The sequence below is a fragment of the Gopherus evgoodei genome, chromosome 3 (genome assembly GCF_007399415.2).
Source record: "Gopherus evgoodei ecotype Sinaloan lineage chromosome 3, rGopEvg1_v1.p, whole genome shotgun sequence".
Classification (NCBI taxonomy): domain Eukaryota; kingdom Metazoa; phylum Chordata; order Testudines; family Testudinidae; genus Gopherus; species Gopherus evgoodei.
Window position 1 is genome coordinate 72041161 of NC_044324.1, and position 24827 is coordinate 72065987.

At 44.4% G+C, this 24827-nt stretch overlaps 1 protein-coding gene across 1 annotated transcript in view; it reads left to right on the top strand.

Moving 5' to 3' along the window:
- Window positions 1-24827, top strand: part of TTK (TTK protein kinase) — a 113384-nt gene that overhangs the window by 24852 nt on the left and 63705 nt on the right. Inside the window, exons 5-9 of the mRNA XM_030555803.1 lie at window positions 18859-19002; window positions 20774-20882; window positions 20994-21075; window positions 21184-21281; window positions 22201-22300. Coding sequence (XP_030411663.1) covers window positions 18859-19002; window positions 20774-20882; window positions 20994-21075; window positions 21184-21281; window positions 22201-22300 — 533 coding nt within the window. The remainder of the gene's footprint in view (window positions 1-18858; window positions 19003-20773; window positions 20883-20993; window positions 21076-21183; window positions 21282-22200; window positions 22301-24827) is intronic.

A 24827-nucleotide genomic window follows, 5' to 3' on the forward strand; every position in this document is an offset into this window, starting at 1 on the left:
GGCCCGAGTTCCCCCCAAACCTCCCAACTCCTGATCCGACACAGGAGGAGTGGACCCAGACTGTGGGGAAGATCACTGAGGTGAGCAAATCTGCCAATAAGCACAGGACCCACCAAGGTAGAGGAGGAACTTTTTCACAACTGGTGTCAGGAGTGGTATCTGGTATGCACAGCACGGCACAAGGAGGGTGATTTAAAAAAAAATAGTAGAGGGTGCGTTTTTTTTTTTCACCGCAATGGATGACATAATGCGAGCATTCATACAAGCTACAGCGGCCCAGCAGGAGGCTACCTGTGTCCAGGCAGCTGCCCAACAGGAGGCAGTGCGGCTGCAGCAAGAGACTAATCACCTGCTGATGGACCAGGTTTCTCAAGACCAAGGTATGTTGCGGGAACTGGTAAACCAGGTAAAGAACCTTACAGAGCTGAACCCGTGGCCATGATAGGGCGCAGATCATATGGGCCAGCCATTGGCTGCAGAAAATGATACGGGAGCATGATGTAGAGGCACACCTTCTGGCCTTTGAGAGGATAGCCTTACAGGAGGCCTGGCCTCGAGATCAGTGGTCTGGCATCCTTGCCCCATTCCTGTGTGGGGAGGCCCAGAAGGCTTACTATGATCTGCCCAGAGAGGCTGCAGCAGACTGCCCCCAGCTGAAAGCAGAGATCCTGGCCAGATCTGGAGTAACGACTGCAGTGCGGGCCCAGCGGTATCACGAGTGGAGGTACCAGGCGGTCCCAATTGTATGACTTCATCCATCTCGCACGAAAGTGGTTGCGAACAGAGTCCTGGAATCTGGAAGAGATACTGGAGGTTCTGGTCATCGAATGATACATGAGGGGACTACCGCCAGACCTTCATGCCAGGGTAAGCCACAACGAACCCTCCACCTATTATGAGGTTGTTGCACTGGTAGAGAGGCGAAGGACAGCGAGGGAGCTGACCCGACCAGTTAAGGAAGAGGCGCCTTGAGTTAAACTAGCAGCACCAAGCCCTAGAGCTCAGGTGACTGGGCTACCAGGAGGGCCAAGGTGGAAAAAGAGAAGGGTTGAGGGCCCACCAAAGGCCACAAAGAGTCATAGCATGGAGGGAGAAGAGGGTCATGATGTTAGGTAGCCCAAGCCAAGAGACCTGGGAATACCTAGGGTTCCATACAGATGTTATGCCTGTGGGGAGTGGGGACATATAGCTGCACAGTGTTGCAATGCTGAGGAGCCTACGCAGTGTAACCTGGGGAACTGGGCAGACCCATGCTTCCTAATCCACCTTGTGGGGGTCTCACTAACCCCACATACGTACACCAGACCAGTGAAACTAAACGGGGTAGAGACCACGGCACTGGTTGTTGATTCGAGGAGTGCTATCACGCTTGTCTCGGGGAAGCTCGTCAAGTGTAATCAGCTGCTGCAGGCTAAGCGTATAAGGATAACATGCGTCCATGGGACAGTTGGTTATTACCCTGCCATTCCAGTAAAACTCGAGATTCAGGGGAACACTACTGAGGTAGCAGCAGGTGTAGTCCCTAAACTCCCATACCCGGTACTCATAGGGAGGGACTTCCCAGGGTTTGGAGACTTACTCCCAGTAGAAATATTGGAGGAAAAGGAGACCCTGAAGTTAGTGAGGCATGCACAGTAGACTGTCAACCCTCAGTCTTCTCTGAGATATCCCCAGATTTATTTTCCATTCCTGGACAGGGTAGAAAGTCAAAAAGGGAAAGGAGGGCAGCTAAGGCCTTGGGAACCCGAATACTGACTCAAAGCCCAAGGATCGCTCTTGTAGGTAGGCGGACCCGAGCAGCTGAAAAGGAGGGCACCTAGGAGGGAGAAGCACCCGAGTCTGACCACCCTAACGCTTCTGAACCAGTAGAGGCAACAGAGACTGAGCCCCTAGATCTTGGGCAGGTTAACTCTGGGAGAGGAAGTTTTGGACGGGACCAGGCTGAAGACCCAAGGTACGACAACATTAGGAAGGAGGTGACTGAAATAGATGTGATCCCCGTGGAAGGGAAAACTCAGGGACCAGGACCCTAGTTCATAATGAAGAAGAATCTCTTATACCGGGTTGCACCAGTACAGGAGCAGAAGGTACAGCAGATCGTAGTACCTCAAAAACACCGGAACGCTGTATTAAGTCTTGCTCATAGTCATCTTTTTGTGGGGCATATTGGGGTAGAGAAGACCCTGGCACAAGTCCTACGACGGTTCTTCTGGCCCAGAGTACATGAAGAAGTGCGGAAGTACTCTGCGTCCTGCCCGGAGTGTCAGCTGCACAGTCCCCGTCCCCACCTGAGGGCACCTTTAGTACCCCTTCCCATCATAGAAGTCCCCTTTGAGTGAATAGCCATGGACCTAGTGGGACCCCTGGAGAAGACGGCTTGGGGCCACCAATATATACTTGTTGTTTTGGACTGTGCTCCTCGCTACCCAGAAGCTGTCCCCCTGCGGAACACAGCCTCTTGCTGGTGGGGATCTTTGCCCGAGTGGGGCTACCAAAGGAGATTTTAACAGACCAAGGAACCCCATTTATGTCAAAGCTAATAAAGGACCTCTGTACGCTGCTCCATATACATACCCTGAGAACTTCAGTCTACCATCCACAAACTGATGGATTGGTAGAAAGGTTTAACCGAACCCTCAAGACTATGATACGGAAGGTGGTAAGTCGGGATGAGAAAGATTGGGACACTCTACTGCTCTATCTTATGTTCGCTATCCGGGAGGTACCTCAGGCCTCAACTGGGTTTTTCCCCTTCGAGTTATTATGTGGGTGTCACCCCCATGGCTTACTATATATCGCCAAAGAGATCTGGGAAGAGGAACCCAGTGAGGGGAGAAATATAATAGAACGTGTAATACAGATGCAAGACCGGATAGCCCGGGTCACCCCTATTGTACAGGATCATTTGGAAAAGGCACAGGAGGCCCAGAGAACCCATTACAATTGCCAGGCAAAAGTCCGACAGTTTCAGCCAGGAGATTGGGTTATGGTGTTGGTACCCACAGCAGAAAGCAAGCTTCTGGTCCAATGGCAGGGACCCGATGAGGTGGTTTGAAGCTGTGGGGGAAGTAACCTAGAAGGTGCGGCAGCCAGGACGCTGAAAACAAGAACAGATTTATCACGTCAACCTTCTGAAACCCTGGGTGCACAAGAGGCATGCATAACTGTCCAAAAAGACCTAACCCAGGAAAACAAGCCTGCCAAACAGGTGAGAGTGTCTCCTGATTTAACATCAGACCAGAAGAATGAGGTGTCTGAGATGATCTTCCGGAACCAAGATGTGTTTTCAACAAAACCAGGTCGAACAACCGAGACATATCACCACATCATCACTGTCAAGGGTTTTTTCCCCACTTCAGACTTTAGCGTCCAAAAAGTGGGGACCTGCGTGATCACTTTTAAGCTTAATTCATAGCTTAAATCTGGTACACTGCCACCAGCCAGAAGTCTGTGTCTGGCACACCTTCTGTTCCCTCAAAACCTTCCCTGGGGAACCCAAGTCCCAAACCTCTTGGGTCTTAAAACAAGGAGAAATTAACCTTCCACTCTTTTTCCCCCCAGACTTTCCCCTCCCTGGGTTACCCTGAAAGGCTACACTGATCCAAACTCCTTGGATCTTAAAACAAAGAGGAATTGATCTCCCCCCCACCCCTTTTCCCCCACCAATCCCTGGTGAGTTCTGACTCAATCGCTTGGATTTTAAAACAAGGAAAAAATCAATCAGATTCTTAAAAAAGAAAGCTTTTAATTAAAGAAAGAAAAAGTAAAAATTATCTCTGTAAAATCAGGATGGAAAATGCTTACAAGGTATTCAGATTCATATAGACTGGAGGGACCTCCACCCCCTCCCAGCCTTAGATTCAAAGTTACAGCAAACAGAGGTAAAAATCCTTCCAGCAAAAGGAAAAGCATTCACAAGTTGAAAGAAAACAAACCATAAGACTAATCCGCCTTGCCTGGCTACTTACAAGCTTGAAACATGAAAGACTGATTCATAAAGATTTGGAGAGTCTGGTTGTACGTTTGGTCCCTCTTTGTCTCAAGAGCGAACAACCCCCAAAACAAAAAGCACAAACAAAGACTTCCCTTCACCGAGATTTGAAAGTATCTTGTCCCCCGATTGGTCCTCTGGTCAGGTGTCAGCCAGGTTTTCTGAGCTTCTTAGCCCTTTACAGGTAAAAGAGACATTAACCCATAACCATCTGTTTTGGACAGTCACAAACCCTGGGGCCAGAATAACAATGAGACCCTATCAGGTGCCAGTGCCCAAAAGGGAGGAAATAAAAGCAGAAGTAAAAAAATAGCTGGAGTTGGGGATCATTGAAGAATCCCACAGTCAATGGTCCAGCCCAGTTGTACTGGTGCCCAAACCTGATGGCACCACAAGATTTTGCAACGACTTTCGGCGACTAAACGAAGTATCCCAGATTGATGTGTACCCCATACCTCGCATAGATGAGCTAGTGGACCGTCTCGGTAATGCCTGGTATTTGACTATTCTAGACTTGACAAAGGGGTACTGGCAGATTCCCCTTGCGGAAGACGCAAAAGAAAAGATTGCGTTTTCTACACCAGAGAGTCTTTTTTTCGATATACTGTCCTCCCTTTTGGACAACATGGGGCCCCAACTACTTTTCAGCGCTTCATGGACAAGCTATTACGCCCGCATAACAGTTATGCTGCTGCCTACTTGGACGATGTGGTCATTCATACTGCAGACTGGGAAACCACCTAGAGAAGGTGGAGGCAGTCCTTGATGCCTTCAGATGAGCTGGCCTTACAGCAAACCTTGCCAAGTGCGCAGTAGGGTTTACAGAGGCCAAATATCTTGGCTACATTGTGGGAAAACATCTGGTAAAACCCCAAGTGAACAAGTTGGAGGCCATCCAAAATTGGCCCGGTCACATCGCAGGAAACAAGTCCAGGCATTCCTAGGTGCAGTGGGGTATTACCGACGATTTATCCCCCACTTTGCCACAAGGGCAAGCCCCCTGACGGACCTAGTGAAAGCCCGTGGACATGATCTGGTGAGATGGTCTGACACAGCAGAGGAAGCATTCACAGACCTACGAACTGCCCTCTGCAGTAACCCAGTACTGATAGCCCCTGATTTCACCAAGGAATTTATTCTGCAGACAGATGCATAGGAAGTAGGGTTGGGGGCCATTCTATCACAGATGGTCGGGGAGGAGGAACACCCATTTCTCTACCTCAGTAGGAACTCCTTCTGAGGGAACAAAAATATGCAGTGGTGGAGAAAGAGTGCCTCGCCATAAAATGGGCCATGGAAGCATTGCGCTACTACTTGCTCGGGTGCAGATTTGTCCTCGTGACCGACCATGCCCCTCTTCGACGGATGCAGCAGAATAAGGAGAAGAACACAAGGGTGACCAGGTGGTTCTTATCCCTCCAATCTTTCCAGTTCCGTGTGCAACACAGAGCAGGGAGCCGTCACGGCAATGCCGATGGCTTGTCATGTGTGCACTGTCTGGCTTCCCAAGCTGCCCAACCCCTTGGTGTTGAGCAGGGAGGGGGGATATGTGACAGACCCAGACCAGTGGGGTACAGGAGTCTGGTAGAGGGCAAATATACTGGTCACTGGATGAGTAGTTTTCTGTTCCCTGAGTGACCAGAGCAGGAGCTGCACTAGAGTAATCAGGAACCTGCTAGAACCAATTTAGGCAGACAGGCTGATTAGATCACCTGCAGCCAATCAAGGCAGGCTAATCAGGGCACCTGGGTTTAAAAAGGAGCTCACTCCAGACAGGCGAGGAGGAGCCAGAGGAGAGGAAGTGTGTGTGAGAAGCTGGGAGCAAGAGGCACAAGGAGCTGAGAGTGAGAGGCTGTGCTGCTGGAGGACTAAGGAGTGCAAGAGTTATCAGACACCAGGAGGAAGGTCCTGTGGTGAGGATAAAGAAGATGTTTGGAGGAGGCCATGGGGAAGTAGCCCAGGGAGTTGTAGCTGTCATGCAGCTGTTACAGGAGGCACTATAGACAGCTGCAATCCATAGGGCCCTGGGCTGGAATGTGGAGTAGAGGGCAGGCCCGAGTTCCCCCCAAACCTCCCAACTCCTGATCTGACACAGGAGAAGTTGACCCAGACTGTGGGGAAGATCACTGAGGTGAGCAAATCTGCCAATTAGCGCAGGACCCACCAAGGTAGAGGAGGAACTTTGTCACACTTCATATGAGATAGGAGAGACTCTTAATACTGCTTCTCTGCCTAGAAGTCTGAGAGATAAATCTTGTCCGCAGAAAACTTTTCTATGGAAATGTTTAATGTGTGTAAAGACTTAAGTTTTCTGTGAAGCTTTTTCCACAAGTACAAAGAAGTGCCTCCCATCTTTCAATCAAGCACAGGGTAGCCTATCCAAAAAGTATTTTAGGTCAATCATCTCCCCTCACGCCCTGTAGTTTTTAACTCATAATTAATATCTCTGACAAACTTCTAAACAACTCTCAACTGAAATAAAAAAAAATCCAGGAAGAGGCAGGTTAGCTATCTTAGAGGGAGATTTTTTTTGCAACGTCTTGGTCAGTCTCCTTATTTCAGAAATGGCCATGGCAGGCTGTGCTTCCTTGTTCTTGTGTGCATACCACTGCTTGGATAGCTCCATAAAATCTACCAGAATCTCTCTTTCCATGACCAAGATGGAACTTGCTCATGTTTTCTAAATTGAAGTCATCTACCTTCCTCTAGAAGGGTGTCCATTTTGAGATTCTCATCTGAAAAACAGAGCCATCAAACTGTGTGAGCAGCTATGTTTGGTCATCTCCAGGTCAGCTATTAGTGACTGATGGAAATATAGACTGTTCTCAGTTTCTTAGCAGTCAACAGCCTCTGTAAAATGAGACAGGATTTTCCATCATTGTAGTTACTGTCATCCTGAAGTTTTTCACTCAAGGTTTTATAGAGCCTACAGGATCTAACTGGGAGGAGAAATTTAATATAAGATCTGCCTCCTTGTTCTTCCTTACAAGGTTCGTTAGTGGCGGCCTAGTTTCAGTTCTCAAAGAGGTCTTAAACCTCTCCACTCCAGCTTTTCAAATGATGCAAAGCTAAGTCCTCAATTTGTTCATTCTCCTTTAGCAAATACCCAGTGAAGTATAAGTCTGATTGGACCCAATTCCACCCATGTTCTTCTGCAAGCTAACTCTTCTACAGTCCAGGTGACTGCAGTTAAAATAGTTCTGACTCTTCTGTTTCTTTTTCCACAATTGTGAATTGGGGGGGACCCGAGGAGACAAGTTTTTTTCTGATAGCTATGGCTGGACCAGCATAACCTTGTGCAGCCATGTCCAAACCATGTTGGAAAATAGAGCTGTGGTGGTGTACCTGAATTTTCAGAACCAAGAGGAAACTGCTCATAAAGGATTCCCCCTGCTCATCTGGGAAGAAATCTTGCATGTCTCAAATACCCAGGTTTCAGGCCACCTAAATTTCTAGATGGGCTAGTGAAATTGGATTCTAATACATCCAAAGGCTTACTCCCTCCAAGAAGTCGTCTTATTATTCTCTCTGACTTTATCACTGATATCCACATTTGCTTCCTCCAATTTCAATTGCCACCCTCCCAGGGGCTACTTGGATCTGAAACCATAGGTTAAAGATGCTCCAGTGGATGGGATGAGGAAGGTGTCCTCTACACTGCTTTACTTTTCTCCTTCTCTTGAGCAGACTTCCTCTTTTAGCCCAGAAGGCTCTAGTGGAAATGTAGGTGGTGTCTTTCCTACAGAGAAGAAGTTATTTTTAGTTGCAAGTCAAGATGTTTTACCAACCCGTGAGAACAAACCTTTCTATAAGACAAGAAAGAATACAAATGCTAAACTAAACAAGATGAAAATCAATGATTAAATCCAAAGTTTCTTGCTTGCAGATTTAAATCAAGATTAAAATTACTGATTTAAATCAAAGCACTCTGCCCATAACCCTTTCTGTTTACAACTTGTACAAAGAGTACTGACTGTACCAGACAACCAAGAGCTGATGCAGACTTTCATCAGTTTTTAGGTGAATCCTGCCTCAGAAGCCCTTAAGGTAGATAGGCTACTGTTTTTAGGGAAGGAATTATCTTCCTGCTTCTGGGTAGGCTCTATTAAATTTTTCTCCTTTCATCTCCTTTTCCTGTCATTGCTAGACAACCATTATATGCGCATATATATAAATGCACATATAATGGTTGTCTAGCAGTGTGCATCACAGCAATTTATTGTTCTTGTTCTGCAACATGGTAATATAATCTACTGTGTCTCATCAGGCAGATACATTTTGGCAAAGTGCTAAAATAGCCATAAGTTTTCTTAAGCTTTGGAGATTCTCAATAGTGAGAAGGCTTAGTGTGGAACGCCTCACTCCAGACTGGCTACCATTTGTAATATTTGACAGAAGACTCTCTGTCTTACTAACGTTGCCACCTGCATCTAAGAAAAAAATGTGCATTTGTGTAATGATATAACTTACTCACTTTACTTTTCTGTTTAAATTGGACTATAAAATATTCAAGGCAGAGTGATTTGTCAAAGTGCCATGCACACTAATGGTGCTATATAATAAATAAACCAAACTGAAGACCTTATTCACCTCAACCCCGATATAACGCAACCCGATATAACATGAATTTGGATATAACATGGTAAAGCAGTGCTCCGGGGGTGGGGTGGGGGGATCAAAGCACGTTCGATATAACATGGTTTCACCTATAACATGGTAAGATTTTTTGGCTCCTGAGAACAGCATTATATTGGGGTAGAGGTGTACCTTATTTTGGGAACACTGGCAATATATGTAGAACTACTGCACACATAAATGAGTACAAATGGCTCTGCAATAGGTAAGATATTAATGTCAAAGCTACTGTTGTTTATATTTCTCTCATCACTTATATTTCACTCATCATAGAATCTGAGCGAATTACAGAAATTAAAAATGGTGTCAAGGATTATTTGGGATTAAATTGACCTTTATATCTACCAGCTCCACCTGTTGTTTGATTATATCATTTGGCTATGGGATGTTTTCATACAAGAGTGTTTTACTTTACAGCATCCATTTTCCTGCTGAAAATGCAGTCTTAGTCTGAAAAGTGACTTTCTTTAAAGATAAAAACATCACTCAACTGCTCTGGCTCGCTAAGAGTATTCTGATTCATAATCTCACTCTGGGCTAAACTAGGCTTTTATGGCATTCAGCCATAGCCCTGAGAGAGGGTTGGTGCAGTTCCATGGTGCCACAGGGTACTTCAAGGTGGATTTGTGCTGCCCTTCATGGTAGTGCACTCTCTTCCTTCAGTCTACCCAGTCCAATCTGTGGGCCACAGGAGGCTGGAAGAGAAAAAAGCTATGTTCTGCCTTTTTATATGACGATATAGGGAGGTAGCAGTCCCCTAGCCCTTTTAGTGATAAACGTGGTCTGTTGGGTTTTACAACTACTCCTGCGCTTTTAGCACAGGTAAAACTAAGCCAAATTATTTTCTGGTTTGGTCACTATGAATAAAACTGTTAGATAAATTCCAAATAAAGATTCTGCACACATTTGGTGATCCTATGAGTCAGAAAAAACTTTCAGATTGACGTTGAGTTTTCTGGACTGGCATTCAGGAAAGGCTGCTTTCTTATTTTATTTCTGAACTAAATAAATTTCATCTGGGAAGTAAGTGAAGCAATACATTCAGAATTCTAGGATGACAGTTTCCTTTTTCAAAGTCAGAACTTTTAAGTACAACAGATTAGAAGTATTCTATTGCACAAATGACCTAAAAACCTATGAATGTGTATTTAATTGAATCACATTTAAAAAAAAAAATAAACTAGTTCCTTGTGACTGACTTGTCAATCTTATAACTTTATTTACAGGTAATCTAATGACTTCATTCTCAAGATGCTGCTTTTTCTTTTTGCTGTATTGTCTCAACCATCCAGGGCATGGTGGTTTGATTTAAATATCTTGATTTAAATAATCAAGCAGGAAACCTTGATTTAATCATAGATTTTAATCTTGTTTTGCACTGCACTCCTTTCTTAAAGATTCATTCTCATTTGTTGGTATTCAAACATGTTGATTTGAAATTAATATAAACTTTATACTAAACTTGGGACTCATTGCTAACCAGGATGACACTATGTAAACATTCATTTAAGCAATGATATAGCTTAACATACATGTATTCAGATTCTTAATTTTTATTAGGGCTGTCAACTAATTGCAGTTTACTCTTTTTTGAGTTAATTACATAAGTTATCACAATTAAAAAAATTAATCGCTATTAATCATACTGTTAAACCATAGAATACCAACTGAAATTTATTATAAAGATTTTTGGATGTTTTTTATATTTTCTAATATATTGATTTCAATTACAATACAGAATACAAAGTGTCCAATGCTCACTTTGCAAATATTTGTAATAAAAATAATATACTTTTAAAAAAATAAACAAAAGAAATCGTATTTTTCAATTCATCTCTTACAAGTATTGTAGTGCAATCTCTTTATCATGAAAGTGCAATTTACAAATTTTGGGGGTTTTTTTGGTTATATTACTACGCTCAAAAACAAAACAATGTAAAACTTTAGCGCCTACCAGTCTGTTCAGTCCTACCTCTTGTTCAGCCAATTGCTAAGACAAACAAGTTTGTTTATATTTATGGGAGATAATACTGCCCACTTCTTATTTATAATGTCATCTAAAAGAGAGAACAGGTGTTCACATAGCACTTTTGTTGCAAGGTATTTACATGCCAGCGATGCTAAACACTTGTATGCTCCTTCATGCTTCAGCCACCTTTCCAGAGGACATGCTTCCATGCTGATGCTTGTTTTAAAAAAAAAAAAAAAAAAAAAAGTTGTTTACATTTATGACTAAACTTCTTGGGGGAGAATTGTATGTCTCCTGGTTGTATTTTACTCGCATTCTGCCATGTATTTCATGTTATATCAATCTCGGATGATGACCCAGCACACGTTGTTTGATTTAAGAACACTTTCACTGCATATTTGACAAAACACAAAGTGAGATTTCTAAAGACAGCTGCAGCACTTGACCCAAGGTTTAAGAATCTGAAGTGCCTTCCAAAATCTGAGAGGGAAGAGATGTGGAACATGCTTTCAGAAGTCTTAAAAGAGCAACATGATGCAGAAACTACAGAACCTGAATCACGGAAACAGAAAATCAACCTTCTGTTGGTGGCATCTGACTCAGATGATGAAAATGAATGTGCATCAGACTGCAGTGCTTTGGATTGTTATCGAGTAGAACTTGTCATCAGCATGGAAGCATATCCTGGCTCCCCAGGCTTCAAGAAATGCCTCAGTTGCAAGGAATCTATCCCAGTGACAGATTGACACACTCAATGCGTTTGCTGTCTGGAAGAGAGAAATACCCCACAGAAGTGTGGTTTGTGTCCGCAACTGAAGAAAACTCCTACTTATGGAGTCAGCCCTTCAGCCACCTGAGCAGCGTCAGGAAACCTCAGCACAACCCTCTACTTCCAAGGGAGGTGAGCTCCAGGAGATGCCTGTAAGCCACTTATGTGAGGCCTCTAAGAAAAGGTCCTTGAATTCCCATAGCAAGCCCAGATCAAGCTGAAAACTATCTCCCCCACTCGATCAGTATCATCGTTACCATCACCACCATAAATCCGGTATCCAGTGGTCTCACTGTACCCTCCTGACAGTGTGCGTCAGGTTGCCTATGGACCCCATGGGAACAGACAAGGAAGCATCAGTTTCGTCAAGGCTCCTTCAGTACGACCATGGACATCAGTATCACCTGTGGTACTCCAGGCAGCGACAGACCATACTTATCAGGTCCACATCACCAACCATGTCAGTACAGGCCTCTCGGCACCTAAAACCACCACTGTTACTGTTCCCTTCATCACCACTAGACTTCTGGTGCATGACAGATCTTTTGGTGTCTGATGCACCAGTTTTGCCTCTGCTCAGTACCAAGGCCCTGGAAGAGAGTTCACCCAGAACCTTGACTTGCTGATGACTTCTTGTCTCACACCACCCTTTTCATCTTCCACATCAGAAAGTGAGCAAGAGAACGTGGTTTCCTGCCTCTCTTCTCACCTTACAAAAGGTGCCTAATTTCACTATGGACCTCAGTCATATTGTCGTCCTGATCCACAACCTCTCTGATTTGGACAGCCCTGGTATCAACCACTGGATCCCTTTCTATGTCAATGGCCATACTGGGGTTCCTGTCAGGCTCAAATACAACAGGCCTCCCATCGTTCTAGTGTGGCCTACCAGCAACCAAAGAGACACTGTCCTTCAGTTGCTGCTTTGAGGGCTTCTGAACCCCCTGAAAAGACAAGAGAGGAACAGGAGGCTGAAGTTGAGGAGGAAGTTACCCCTCAAGGCCATTTCTCATCTGGCAATGATAATGAGATTGTGCTTGAACTCACAGTGATCAGAAACACATACGCTCGCTTCCTCCCGCTGATTGAAGGCAAACATGCAAAAGTCATGATAGACAATATGATCTACATGTATTACATAAACCTACAGGGAGGTGCTAGGTCACCCTCCCTGTGCATAGAATCGTTGAAGCTATGGAACTATAGTGCATTTCCCCCAATTTCACAATATCAGCAGCCTACCTACTGGGAGTACACAACATAACAGCAGACGGTCTCAGCCGCAAATTCACACACGACCACGAATGAGAGAGAGATTCTGTGAGACTCCCTAATGTGTTCTAATAATGGGGGACACCGACAATAGACCTCTTCACTGCTTTCCAGAACAAGAAATGTCCATGGTACTGCACCAGAGTGGGGATTGGACGACACTCCATGGGAGATGCTCTCTTCCTTTCATGGGGCAAGGGCTTTCTTTACACCTTTCCTCCATTCCCTCTATTACTGAAAGTCCTATTGAAAGTAAAAAGAGAAAAAGAAAAGATCATACTAATTGCTCCCATTTGGCCCAGACAGACATGGTATCCTTAGTTGTCACAGCTGACACTGGGTCCACCGGTGATTCTGGCAGTCACTCCCTACCTTCTATCGCAGAATCAGAGACAGACGCTCCATCCCAACCTGCAAATACTGTGGCTCAAAGTCTGACTCCCTCATGGTTCCAGCATGTAGGGACATCTTGCTCTGAGGAGGTACAGCAGGTGTTATTACACAGTAAGGCAGTAGCTACTCGTTGTACCTACTTACAAAAGTGGAAAACATTTCAAATCTGGTGCCAGCCTGATGGCATCACCCCAGACATAGCCACTGTACCTGTAGTCCTGGAATATCTGTTGACTTTTAAGAACTTGGGAGTCTATTAGCTCACTGAAGGTTAATGTAGCAGTAATTGCGATCTTTCGCCGGTAGGTGGAAGGATACTCAAATTTCTCCCACCAGGCTACAGAGATTTCTCAAGGGCATAGTGAACCTCTTTCCCCAGCCCAGACTTCCTACCCCACAATGGGATCTCAATCTAGTGTTAAAAGGTCTGACTAGACTGCCTTTTGAACCCATAGAATCATAGAAAATTAAAGTTGGAAGAGACCTCAGGAGGTCATCTAGTCCAACCCTCTGCTTAAATTAGGACCAACCTCAACTAAATCATCCCAGCCAGGGCTTTGTCAAGCTGGGCCTTAAAAAACCTCTAAGGAAAGAGATTCCACCACCTCCCTAGGTAACCCATTCCAGTGCTTCACCACCCTCCTAGTGAAATAGTGTTTCCTAATATCCAACCTAGACCTCCCGCACTGCAACTTAAGACCATTGCTTCTTGTCCTGTCTTCTGCCACCACTGAGAACAGCCGAGCTTCATTCTGTTTGGAACCCCCCTTCAGGTAGTTGAAGGCTGCTATCAAATCCCGCCTGATTCTTTTCTTCTGCAAACTGAATAAGCCCAGTTCCCTCCACCTCTCCTCGTCAGTCATGTGCCCCAGACCTCTAATCATTTTCACTGCCCTCTACTGGACTCTCTCCAATTTGTTCACATCCTTTCTTTAGTGGGGAGCCAAAACTGGATACAGTACTCAAGATGTGGCCTCACCAGTGCCGAATAGAGGGGAATAATCACTTCCCTTGATCTGCTGGCAGTGCTCCTACTAGTGCAGCCCAATATGCCGTTAGCCTTTTTGGCAACAAGGGCACACTGTTGGCTCATATCCAGCTTCTCATCCCCTGTAATCCCCAGTTCCTTTTCTGCAGAACTGCTCTTTAGCCAGTTGGTCCCCAGCCTGTAGCAGTGCATGGGATTCTTCTTTCCTAAGTGCAAGACTCTGCACTTTTCCTTGTTGAACCTCATCAGATTTCTTTTGGCTCAATCATCCAATTTGTCTGTGTCACTCTGGACCCTATCTCTACCCTCCAGCATATCTACCTCTCCCCCCAGCTTAGTGTCATCCGCAAACTTGCTGAGGGTTCAATCCATCCCATCATCGCAATCACCCCGACCACTTGTTCTTTAATTCAGCTTTCCAGGAAGGCGGCATTTCTGATTGCCATCACCTCGGTGAGAAGGATAGGGGAGATGGCACATCCTCCCTTCACAGTGTTCTTCCCTGACAAAGTTACACTTAGACCACATCCAAAGTTCACTCCGAAGGTGACTTGCACATTTCATATCAACCAACTTATTCAGCTTCCAATCTTTTCTCCCAAATCTCATCAGCATAATAGGGAAGCCGTTCTACATATGCTTGATGTGAGGAGAGCCGTGGACTTCTATTTGGACAGGACAAGAGCTTTTAGAAAATCTTAGAGACTCTTCCTCTCCATTGCAGATAGGTCAAAAGGTACAGTGATTTCAGCTCAAAACTCTCCAAATAGGTCTTGAACTGTATCAAACTCTGTTACCAGACGTGTAATGTAGCACCCCTATCTTCAATATGCATGCACTCTGCGAGATTGGTCTCCTCTTCCGTCACCTTCTCTAAGGATATCTCTATATCAGAAATCTGCAGAGCAGCTACCTGGGCATCTGCACATGCCTTTGCAGAACACTATGCAATTCTGGGGACTCTGCTGTAGACGCCAGATTCAGTGTCACAATGCTATAACAGACTTAACTCTGAAGCCCCAGCCTCCAGTGGGGGGCACTGCTTATGAGTCACCTACAGTGGAGCATCTATTGGCATGCTACTCAATGAAAAAGAAGTGACACCCTTTGTGCAGCAACGATGGTTCTTTGAGATGCCCCCGTCCTCCCCCATGAGTATTCCATGACCTACTCTCCTCACCTCCACTTTGGAGTTATTGTCATTGACTCTGCTGTAGAGAAGGAACTGAGGAGAGTTCACCCGTGCACGCTGAGCAGACCACGAGGGGCAGCACATGCGTAGGCTGAATGGACGCTACTTCTAAAGTCCTCCGATCAGCAGCGCAGGGATGCAGACATGCCCACAGTGGAGCACCCATAGGAGGGAACAGCTCGAAGAATCATCGCTACTGCACAAAGTGAGTAACTTCTTTCAGTACTTGCTAGCTAAACTGAAACCTAAAGTAATTAAAGCTAAAGCTTGTCTATACAATAACTGGGAGTACTTACACTTGGAAAAATGTCTGGAGCATTCTCTCTGTTGTAAAGATGGAAAATAATACAGATACTTAATGCAGCATGTGACATTATAAAATATTTATGAAGCTTGTGTTGACCTAACTAGTTGAAATTTCCCTCAATTCTGTATATAATTAAAACAGCAGCACCTTTTAACCCAATAACGTTTTTGAAAGGCTCAGTGATGCAGTGTACTTTTTAATTTTTTTAAGTGATTTTAATAGATTAGGGCTTAACATAGGTTGTCATAATTTCAAATTTAATTTTATTCAGGTTTATTTTATAAAAGGAAAATATATTTAAATATCTATTTTTTTTTGATATCCGGAGTGGATAAAAATTGTATTATGAGAAGAGATTATCTCGTCAGGTTTGTATTCAGTCTCAACTCATGACATCTGTACTTACTGGTATTGCTGGTCTGTGCTCAGTGCGATGCTCCTGCATACTCTGTATAGTTGGGGTCTATAGTCACAACTCTGTTAGAAACTGCAGTAGGTAGACAATAGCAGGAGTTCTCAAACTTTATCATACTATGGAGCATGTCTTAATAAAGAGTGGCTTATGAAACACCTGTGTTATGATCAAACAAAATTCCTGAAGTAATTACAGAACTTAATTAAATGGAAAAGTTAAGTATTTTAGCAACACTTAATGTAATAAGTGTAACCTTTCTTGGAGGAAGTTAATCAGTGTCTTCAGTTTCACAGATACCCCTCCTTGTCTGTTCTGTTCCCTTATTCTGATCTCTAGCCCATGCTTCCCTGTAACTTAGTTCCCTTGTTATTAAGACATATTGCCCAACTGCTTTGTTTTATGCTCCTCTATATGTTCCTCTCCTCCTAGAGAAATTGCCTCCAGTAATTGGCAGTGACTCTTGTTACCTTTTTTTAATGCCACAGTGGCCCCTAGAGGAGGCCACTAGACTTTCTAATTATGTATACCTGCTTACAGAGAACTAGATTCTTCTTTTTAGACACTGGAGGCTGTGAGGGAATGTGATAAATGATTATACCTGGTCACTGACTGACTTAATTAGTTGCCCCAACGGCTGCTCCTCCTCCTTTGTCTTCATTTACAGAGACTTACTGAATATTTGTAAATGCTATAGTTGTTTCCTATCATGAATACTAACTACTTCCAAAAATACCCAGCTCTGAATAGTAAGATTGCAAAGCCAAGCATTCAATAGTAGAAAAGGACTGAATTAAGATTGCCCATACAGCCTTAATTTAACACCCTTGTGTCTATGTGTTATGAAAGATTTTTAAAAGCATGGTCACATAGTTGTGCCCTCCGACCCCCACAGGATCCCATGTTATTCAATGCTCAGAAATTAATGTGGGCATTAATCAGGGTTGTATAATGAATGAGGTTGTTGTCTGTAGGACCCCTGCCTTATTAGTTGAAGAAGCTGGAAAATGTGTAGTGAATGAGGTAGGGGATTGTTGAAAGAGAAAAAATGGTCTCTCGGTTAAGGTAATTGGATGTCATCCTGGAGAAATGGATTCTATCCCTGTCTGCCACAGAGTTCCTTTGTGCCACTGGACAAGTCACTTGAATCACATTTTTACCAATTATCACTAATTGTGGGCTATAACATCTGATTTTTAGGTGCCTTGAGACCCAGTGGAATCCACAGCTCTGAGTGAGGCACCGAGGCATTCTATACAATTCATGGAAAGAGTTAGGTGCCTAAGAATGGGATCCACAAAAGCCAGCAAGCTGAGCAGGCAGCAATCCAAGTTAGCTAGTAGGAAATGCCAAGGAGAGGAGGGTGGCCTTAGCCCATCTTCCTCAAAGGGACCTATGCACTTCCCCCAACCAGCACGTAAGCACTTAACTCCACTAGAAATTCAGCCTGAACTTTTCCCTGGGGTTAGATGTCAAAGCCCTCTTTCTCAAAAAACAAGGTGGCGGTAATGTCCCTTTATTATAACTTTCAGCCCAGTGGTTAGAATGTTCACCCTGGATTTGGGAGACCTTGTTCCATTTCCCCCTCTGCTTGATGTGAAGAATGGATATGAATTTGTTTCCCACCTCCCAGATGATTTGCCCTAACCTCTAGGGCTTGGGGTATTCTGGGACAGGTCTCTATCACCCTCTTATAGGAGTTGTTCCACTGTTTTTGGGCCAGAAAGGGGGAGAGAGACTAGCCTGGTGGTTAGGGCACTCATCTTGGAGATGGCAGACCCAGATTCCAGTCCCCTTTCACCAATACATATTGAAATGGACCTGTCTTCCATAGCCTGGGTAAGTGCCATAACCACTGGCCTGAAAGTTTATAAAAGGGGCAGCACCACCATCTCTCCTCCAGCTGCTTTGTGTGGGCTTAGGAGTGCTCCAGACACTTACTGGAATGAGTTCTGGAGATGCAAGAGACCAGAGGTCGGCAACCTTTCAGAAGTGGTGTACCAAGTCTTCACATATGCACTTTAACTTAAGGTTTCGTGTGCCAGTAATACATTTTAACATTTTTTAGAAGGTCTCTACAAGTCTGTATTATATACCTAAACTATTGTTGTATGTAAAGTAAACAAGGTTTTCAAAATGTTTAAGAAGCTTAATTTAAAATTAAATTAAAATGCTGCTCTTACTCCGCTGGCCTACTCGGCCTGCTGCCGGCCTGGATTCCGTTCACCTAGGCCGGCAGCAGGCTGAGCGGGGCCTGCGGAACCCCGGCTGGCAAGGGGCGGCAGCTGAGAACCCAGACTGGCAGCGGGCTGAGCAGGGCTGTCGGCCAGCACCCCAGGCTAGGGGTGCAGGTGGGAATGTGGGGGGAGGGGGTGCAGGAGCTCCTGTCTGGTGCTCAGGGCGAGGGTGGAGATGTGCAAGGGTGTGTGTGTGCAAGAGTCGGGGCATGAGGTGAGGGGGGGCTGGGTATGTTGGGGGGGTGAAGGAGTCAGAACGGGGGCTGAAGCTGTGTGAGGGGGTGCAGGATTCAGGGTGTGGGATGGCTGGGTATGGGTGAGGGGTGCAGAAGTCAGGGCTGGGGTTGTGGGGAGTGCAGGGGTCAGGGCAGAGGGCTGGGATGCTCAGCTCGTGGGGGTGCTCCCAGCCCCCTGCCATGAGTGGCTCACACCAGGGGGCTGGAGGGGATACGCCCGATTCCACCCCTTTCCCCAGGGCCCTGTCTGCCCGCCCCCTCCCCTTCTCTGCCTCCTTCCCCGGAGCAGCGAGCATGCTGCGGCTCTGCTCCCCGCCCCCCCCCCCACCAATGGCGATCAGCTGATCGGCACAGGGAAGGAGAGGAGGCGGCACAGGAAGGCAGCATGCTGGGGGAAGAAGTGGGGGAGGGGGAAGCTTGGCTTTTAATGAATTCTCTGTCCCTTACTGCTTACTAGGAAATGTAAAGAAGTGTAAACAGCTTCTTCAAAAAGCTGTGGAATGCTGTGCGGTTCCACCAGAAATGTTGGAAATTGCTCTACAAAACCTACACTTGCAGAAAAGGCAGTTGCTTTCAGATGAAGAAAAAGAGAACTTCACAGGTTAGTCACTTCAATATTCTAAAGTTTCTGTTGAGCTTAAATATTTATTTATTTTGTTTTTTGAATGATGCAATAACAGTACTAATATAGTTGGAAGGATCTTCTAGAGAATAAAGCACTAGACTGAGATTTGAGACCTGTGTTCAGTTCTTCATTGGGTCACAGACCTTGGGCAATTGACTTAAGTTACCCAGTGCCTCCATTCCTCATCTGCAAATAGGAAAAATAGTTCCATATCTCACAGATGTGTTGAGGATAAAATCCATAAATAATTGTCAAGTATAAGAGGGGTAGCCATGTTAATCTGGATCTGTAAAAAGCAACAGCGAGTCCTGTGGCACCTTTAACACTAACAGATGTATTGGAGCATAAGCTTTCGTGGTTGAATACCCATTTCGTCAGACTCATAAATGATTGTGGTTCTTGAATGCTGTTTGTTGGTGAGGGCCATGTAAATACCTAGATAGTCCTTTTATTCTAACATTTTAAAAAATGTAGTGACATAGTGCCCTTAGTTCTAGTTAAGAAGGCCAAGATGGAATTCCTTGTTGCTATATGTTCAGATTTTAAGCCCAGCACAGAAATGGATTGTGGAGCCAGGTTGAAGTTTTTACTCATGGAGGTGTCCTTGAGACCTTGGTCAGAGCCTCTGCTTCAATGGGGAGCACACTGTTCGGTGAGGAGCACAGAGTTTTCAGAACCCAAAGCAGTGATAACTTAACTGTTTTTCTCCAGGAGGTGCCAGGAATAAATCAGTGGGGAACACAGTTCTTCCCTCTGATATATGAGTGATACAAACCAGAGTGCTTTTACCTAAAACTACTTTTTATTAGATCTTAAGCACACATACATGTAGATGCTGTTATAGTAGGTTCAGAGCAGCATCTTCTTCTCTGGTTGTCAGATGTTCCCTAGCATGCTATATTTAGAGGACCAAACCATTCCGTAGATCCACTCAACTCTTCATAGCAATAGTTGATAGAACAAAAGGCCTCTCCATCTCAGCTCAGAGAATCTCCTCCTGGATCATTTAGTGCATTTGCACATGCTTCGAACAGGTGGGTGTTCCACTGCCAGCTATACTGCCTGCCCATTCCACGGAGTCTCAAGCGTAATCAGCAGCATTTCTGGCCCAGGTCTCCATACAGGAAATCTGCATGTCAGCGTATAAGTTGTCAGCGTATAAGTTTTCTGCCAACTAGGCCATTACAAGCCAGGGACGACGCCAGTTTTGGTCAAGCTGTTTTGCAATCATCATGTCCATGAACTCTGACCCCCTTCCTATGCTACTGCTTGGGAGTCAAAATAAAAACGGTTGCTAACCTATCTGTAACTGTTGTTCTTTGAGATCTGTTGAACATGTCCATTCCACCACTCGCACTGCTACTCCTCTTTCGAGTTGGCCAGAAAGAAAGAACTGAGAGGATGCAGGTCGGCCAGGCCTTTTATACTGGCACTATGAGTGCACTGCACAAGAGGGTGCCAGAGTGGACCCGATAGATACCACTGAGGGGGAAAGTTCCAGCAACTGTGCTTGAGGCGCACGTGCGCGCACACACGGACAACAGAATGGACATGTGCAACATATCTTGAACAGAGTTACAGAGAGGCTAGTAGTTGCTGAAGGAAAAAAAGAGTTAACTTATTCATTGATGTGCATTAAAATCCTACAGTTAATGCAAGCTTTAGGGCGGTTTAATATTTTGAAATATGTTATATATTTCATTGGTAGTCACTGAATAATTCAAAATACTTGTTAACTTATTTATAGTATCAAGCACACAAGAATCCGGACCACAAAACATGGCTGGAAATCTCCGGAGTAGGAAAAAAAGTGATTCTGGTGAAATTTCTGCTAATGCCCTCAGATCTTCTCTTGGGTAACAATTTAAGTTCTTATATTTTATTCAAGATTGTTTTATTTTTTTGTTTTTTGTTTTTGTTTTTTTTTTACTGCTGAGATAACTGCAGTGTGTATTCTCATTTTTTAGGGAGAACAACAACTCTCCACAGGAGTTTGATGCAGTCCGGATTGGGCGCAATCCCTTAAAGCAATTAAACAAATCTAACCAGGTGGAAGCTTTTCGAATGCTTACTTCTCTCCCTCCGCTCCGCTCCCCTCCCCTCCCCCCAGCCCCTGTTTTTCAGATTTGATCACTTTCAATTTGTTTAAATGTTTAGGTGTGCCCATTTGGGAGAGTTCCTGTTAAATTAGTAACTGATGCTGTAGATAGTGTGAAGAAGAAGGATGCTCCACTTACAACTAGTGTTACAAAGAGGTACAGTTAGTTACATTAAAATCTATTGTTTTGCAACAAGATTTTAATCTGTCTACTCTAATTTAAAGATATTGTGGGGCAGTAGAACTGACAGCTCTTTTCAGGACATGGACAAGTTAGTTGGTCATAACTGCCAACGATGATTATTGGAAAAAAACCAAAAAACCCACACACCTATTGTATTACCGTAGGTAAGAATACATGATGCACTAACTTTTTCAAATGACCACTCCAGTCAAATCTTTGTACAGGAGTATAGGTAGGCTTGGAAGGATTAAATTTTTATTGGTAAAAGTTAATAAACATCAGTTTCACCATGTGCATGCAAACTAAGGAAAAGATATTTCCATAGATAATTATAGAAATGTACAGATAGGTAAAGTAAGAAAAATGCTGCTTGAGAACTTAGAGTTTAAGGATATTTACTTTGTGTATGTTGACAATTGTTGTTTTAATGGTTATAAAGCTTTAACGTTTTGAATTTGTGCCTATCATTAAATAATTGTTTGATCCCCTCTTGTAATTTCCTGTAACTGTGAAAAATTAAATCGATACAAATCTAAAAAAGCTTAAGAAACACATCAATTATTATTCAAAAATGTTTTAAAAAAAGGAGGGGCGAGGGCAAGCAAAAACCTCATTATTCCAAACCTACATATGTACCCATTTACTAGGTAAGCAAACCAAGTAGAATTCATCATATGGAGGGGCTTCTGCCATATCATGGGATAATGTGTCATCTGTTTAGATTTTTATATTGTACTCATTACTATGCTATCGGAACGTTCTCACTGCTCCTATTATTTTGTGACTTCTGTCCAGCATTTGCATGACTAGCTCAAAACAAGTGAACATTTGTCCTTAAATTTTGAAGTTTTGAGGTTTCTTTTACTGTTAACGTTGTCTTTTATATAAACAGGCAGATATCTGGCTCTAAATGCGCAAATTTGATTGCGCCTTTTTTATTGCATGCACCAAAACTTAATGAGGATGATTCATATGAACTGGGAGACTTAAAGGTAACTTTATTTTTCTGTTTCAAATAAGAAACTGTAGATAGCTAAAGATGTTTTAGGTGTGTGTGGGGGGGATGGGGAATGAAAGCAGTGTCAGGTTTGAAAATTAATTCCAAAAACTTCAAAACCAGACTTCAGCGAGAAACTGCAGAACTGGAAATAATTTGCAAACTTGACACATCAAATTAAGCCTGAGGAATGGCTGAGTCACTCCAAAAAATAATTTCCCCTCTGTTGATACCCTCACCTTCTTGTCAACTGTTGGGAATGGGCCACATCCACCCTAATTGAATTGGCCTCATTAGCACTGACCCCCCCCACTTGTTAAGGCAACTCCTATCTTTTCATGTGCTGTATATTGATACCTGCTTAATGTATTTTCCACTCCATGCATCTGATGAAGTGGATTATAGCCCATGAAAGGTTATGCCCAAATACATTTGTTAGTTGGTAAGGTGTCACAAGAACTCCTCGTTGTTTTTACTGATACAGACTAACATGGCTACCCCTCTGAATCCTGGTACATTGAAAAAATTAGTTTGTTCAAGTGCTCGTCTACATGTTCCACTGTTAGTGTGCATGTGCCTCAAGCACGCAAGATCTGATTGTTTTGAATAGCAGTGTCTGGGGCTGCACCTGTGCTCTCTCTTGCTTTCTGTAGCAGCGGGTATAAAGGGCAGGGCAGCCACAGCTCACTCTGTTCCTTTGTACCACCCGTGGCACAAGATGGAACCCATTTTGTTTGCATTTCTTAAGTGGTTTATTAGGTACACTTCAATTTTTGTAGTTAAAATTTATTTTAGTTAAATTTTCTGTATTGTTTTATACTATTTTTTAGCTTAGCTAAAAGTAGGGATAGGTTTTCTACTCTCCTTGGGATCTTCCTCTGTTCCTAGAATGCCCAAACCCCTGTACACTTCCATAAGATGGTAGGGCCTAAATCCTTGGGCTTCAAAATTTGCCTGTCCTACGATGCCTGTTACTGACAGCTGTGCCCAGTGCCATGGTCCGGATCATGTTCCATCATACTGTTCCATGCAGGTCCTTTTCAAAGAAGACCTAGAAAACAAGGAAATCAAAGCTGAAGCTCTTCCTCACATCATTCTATACAAGTGGCCTCTCTTGTGGGAAAACCATTAGAGACAACCCTGATATCAAGCCAGCTGCATGTGTCCAGCACTCTAACAGTTATGCCATGCTGAGCTCCCATGCTCCCTCTAATCTGCACTCTGCATCAGCTGCACTGGGGATGACCCCAGGAAGAGAATGTATGGAGTACTGCTCCAAGGAATGGAATGGGGATGGAAGGCTTCTCCTAAGACACTACCACCAAGAGATTTTTAAGACCAAGTCCCATACTGAACCTTCTATGATGGCACCAGCAGTTGTTAAGCTTAAGACTCTTACTGCCATCAGCACAAACAGGGAAACAATATCCATAGCACTGATTGTCCCCATACCGGGCACCTCAGAGCCGCTGAAGCTCTCGCGCTCTCTGCACCATACCTGCATCAGAACTGTTCATCTCTACCTTGGCAATGGAAATTGATGATGGAGGTTCATCATCATCCTTCACCCATTGCATCACAATACACTGCACCTTGAGATCAGCCCCCCCTACTGAGTTCATCCCTCTGACAGATTGTGAGAGGTGTCCACTAAACTATCTCCAGTACATGTGCAGAAATGAAGCACACTGGAAAAGTCAGCTCCACTTCCGGAAGAGGAATATGCCTCCTCCTACTCCCTGTTAGAACCTCATAGTGAGAGATCCTCCCCAGAATACTGTGTTGCTTCTTTTTGGGTCGTGCAGTAGTTGCAGGCATCCTTCAGGAGGTCCAGACAGCCATAGACTTCACTTTCAAGGACAATAAACTTTTGAACAGTGCCACTGACAATACCTTGCATACTCTAAAGGAATCTAGGGCCACATAGAAATCCCTGGGCTTTTACAGCCTAGCCCAGGGGTTCTCACTTCATTGCACCATCACCTGCTTCTGAAAATAAAAATTACTACATGACCCTAGGAGTGGGGACCGAGGCCTGAGTCCACTGAAGCTTGAGGCCACCCAGGCCCCGCCATCCTGGGCAGGGAGGCCAAAGCCTGAGCCCCGCTACCCCAAGCAGGGTGTATGTTCAGAAAAGCTGAAGCCCAAGGGCTTCAGCCCATGCTGAGAGGCCTGTAATGTGAGTCCCACCACCCTGGGCTGAAGGCCTCGGGCTTCGGCCTTGGGCAGTGGGGCTTGAACTTTGGCTTCATTCCCAAGGCCCATCAAGTCTAATGCCAGCCCTGGCAACTCCATTAAAACGGGATCCCAACCCACTTGGGGTCCCGACTCAGTTTGAGAACTGCTGTCCTAGCCCCTAAGAGGAAGTTCTTGAATCAACAGCAACAGACTCAGACTGCATCAGTACTACTTATTTGGAATCCCTGAGGAAGAGGTCACATTTCCACCTCAGACAACTCCACTTCCTCTTTAACTGCTTTCCCTTCTGGAGCCCTACAGAGAAACATCAATTTTGATATGCA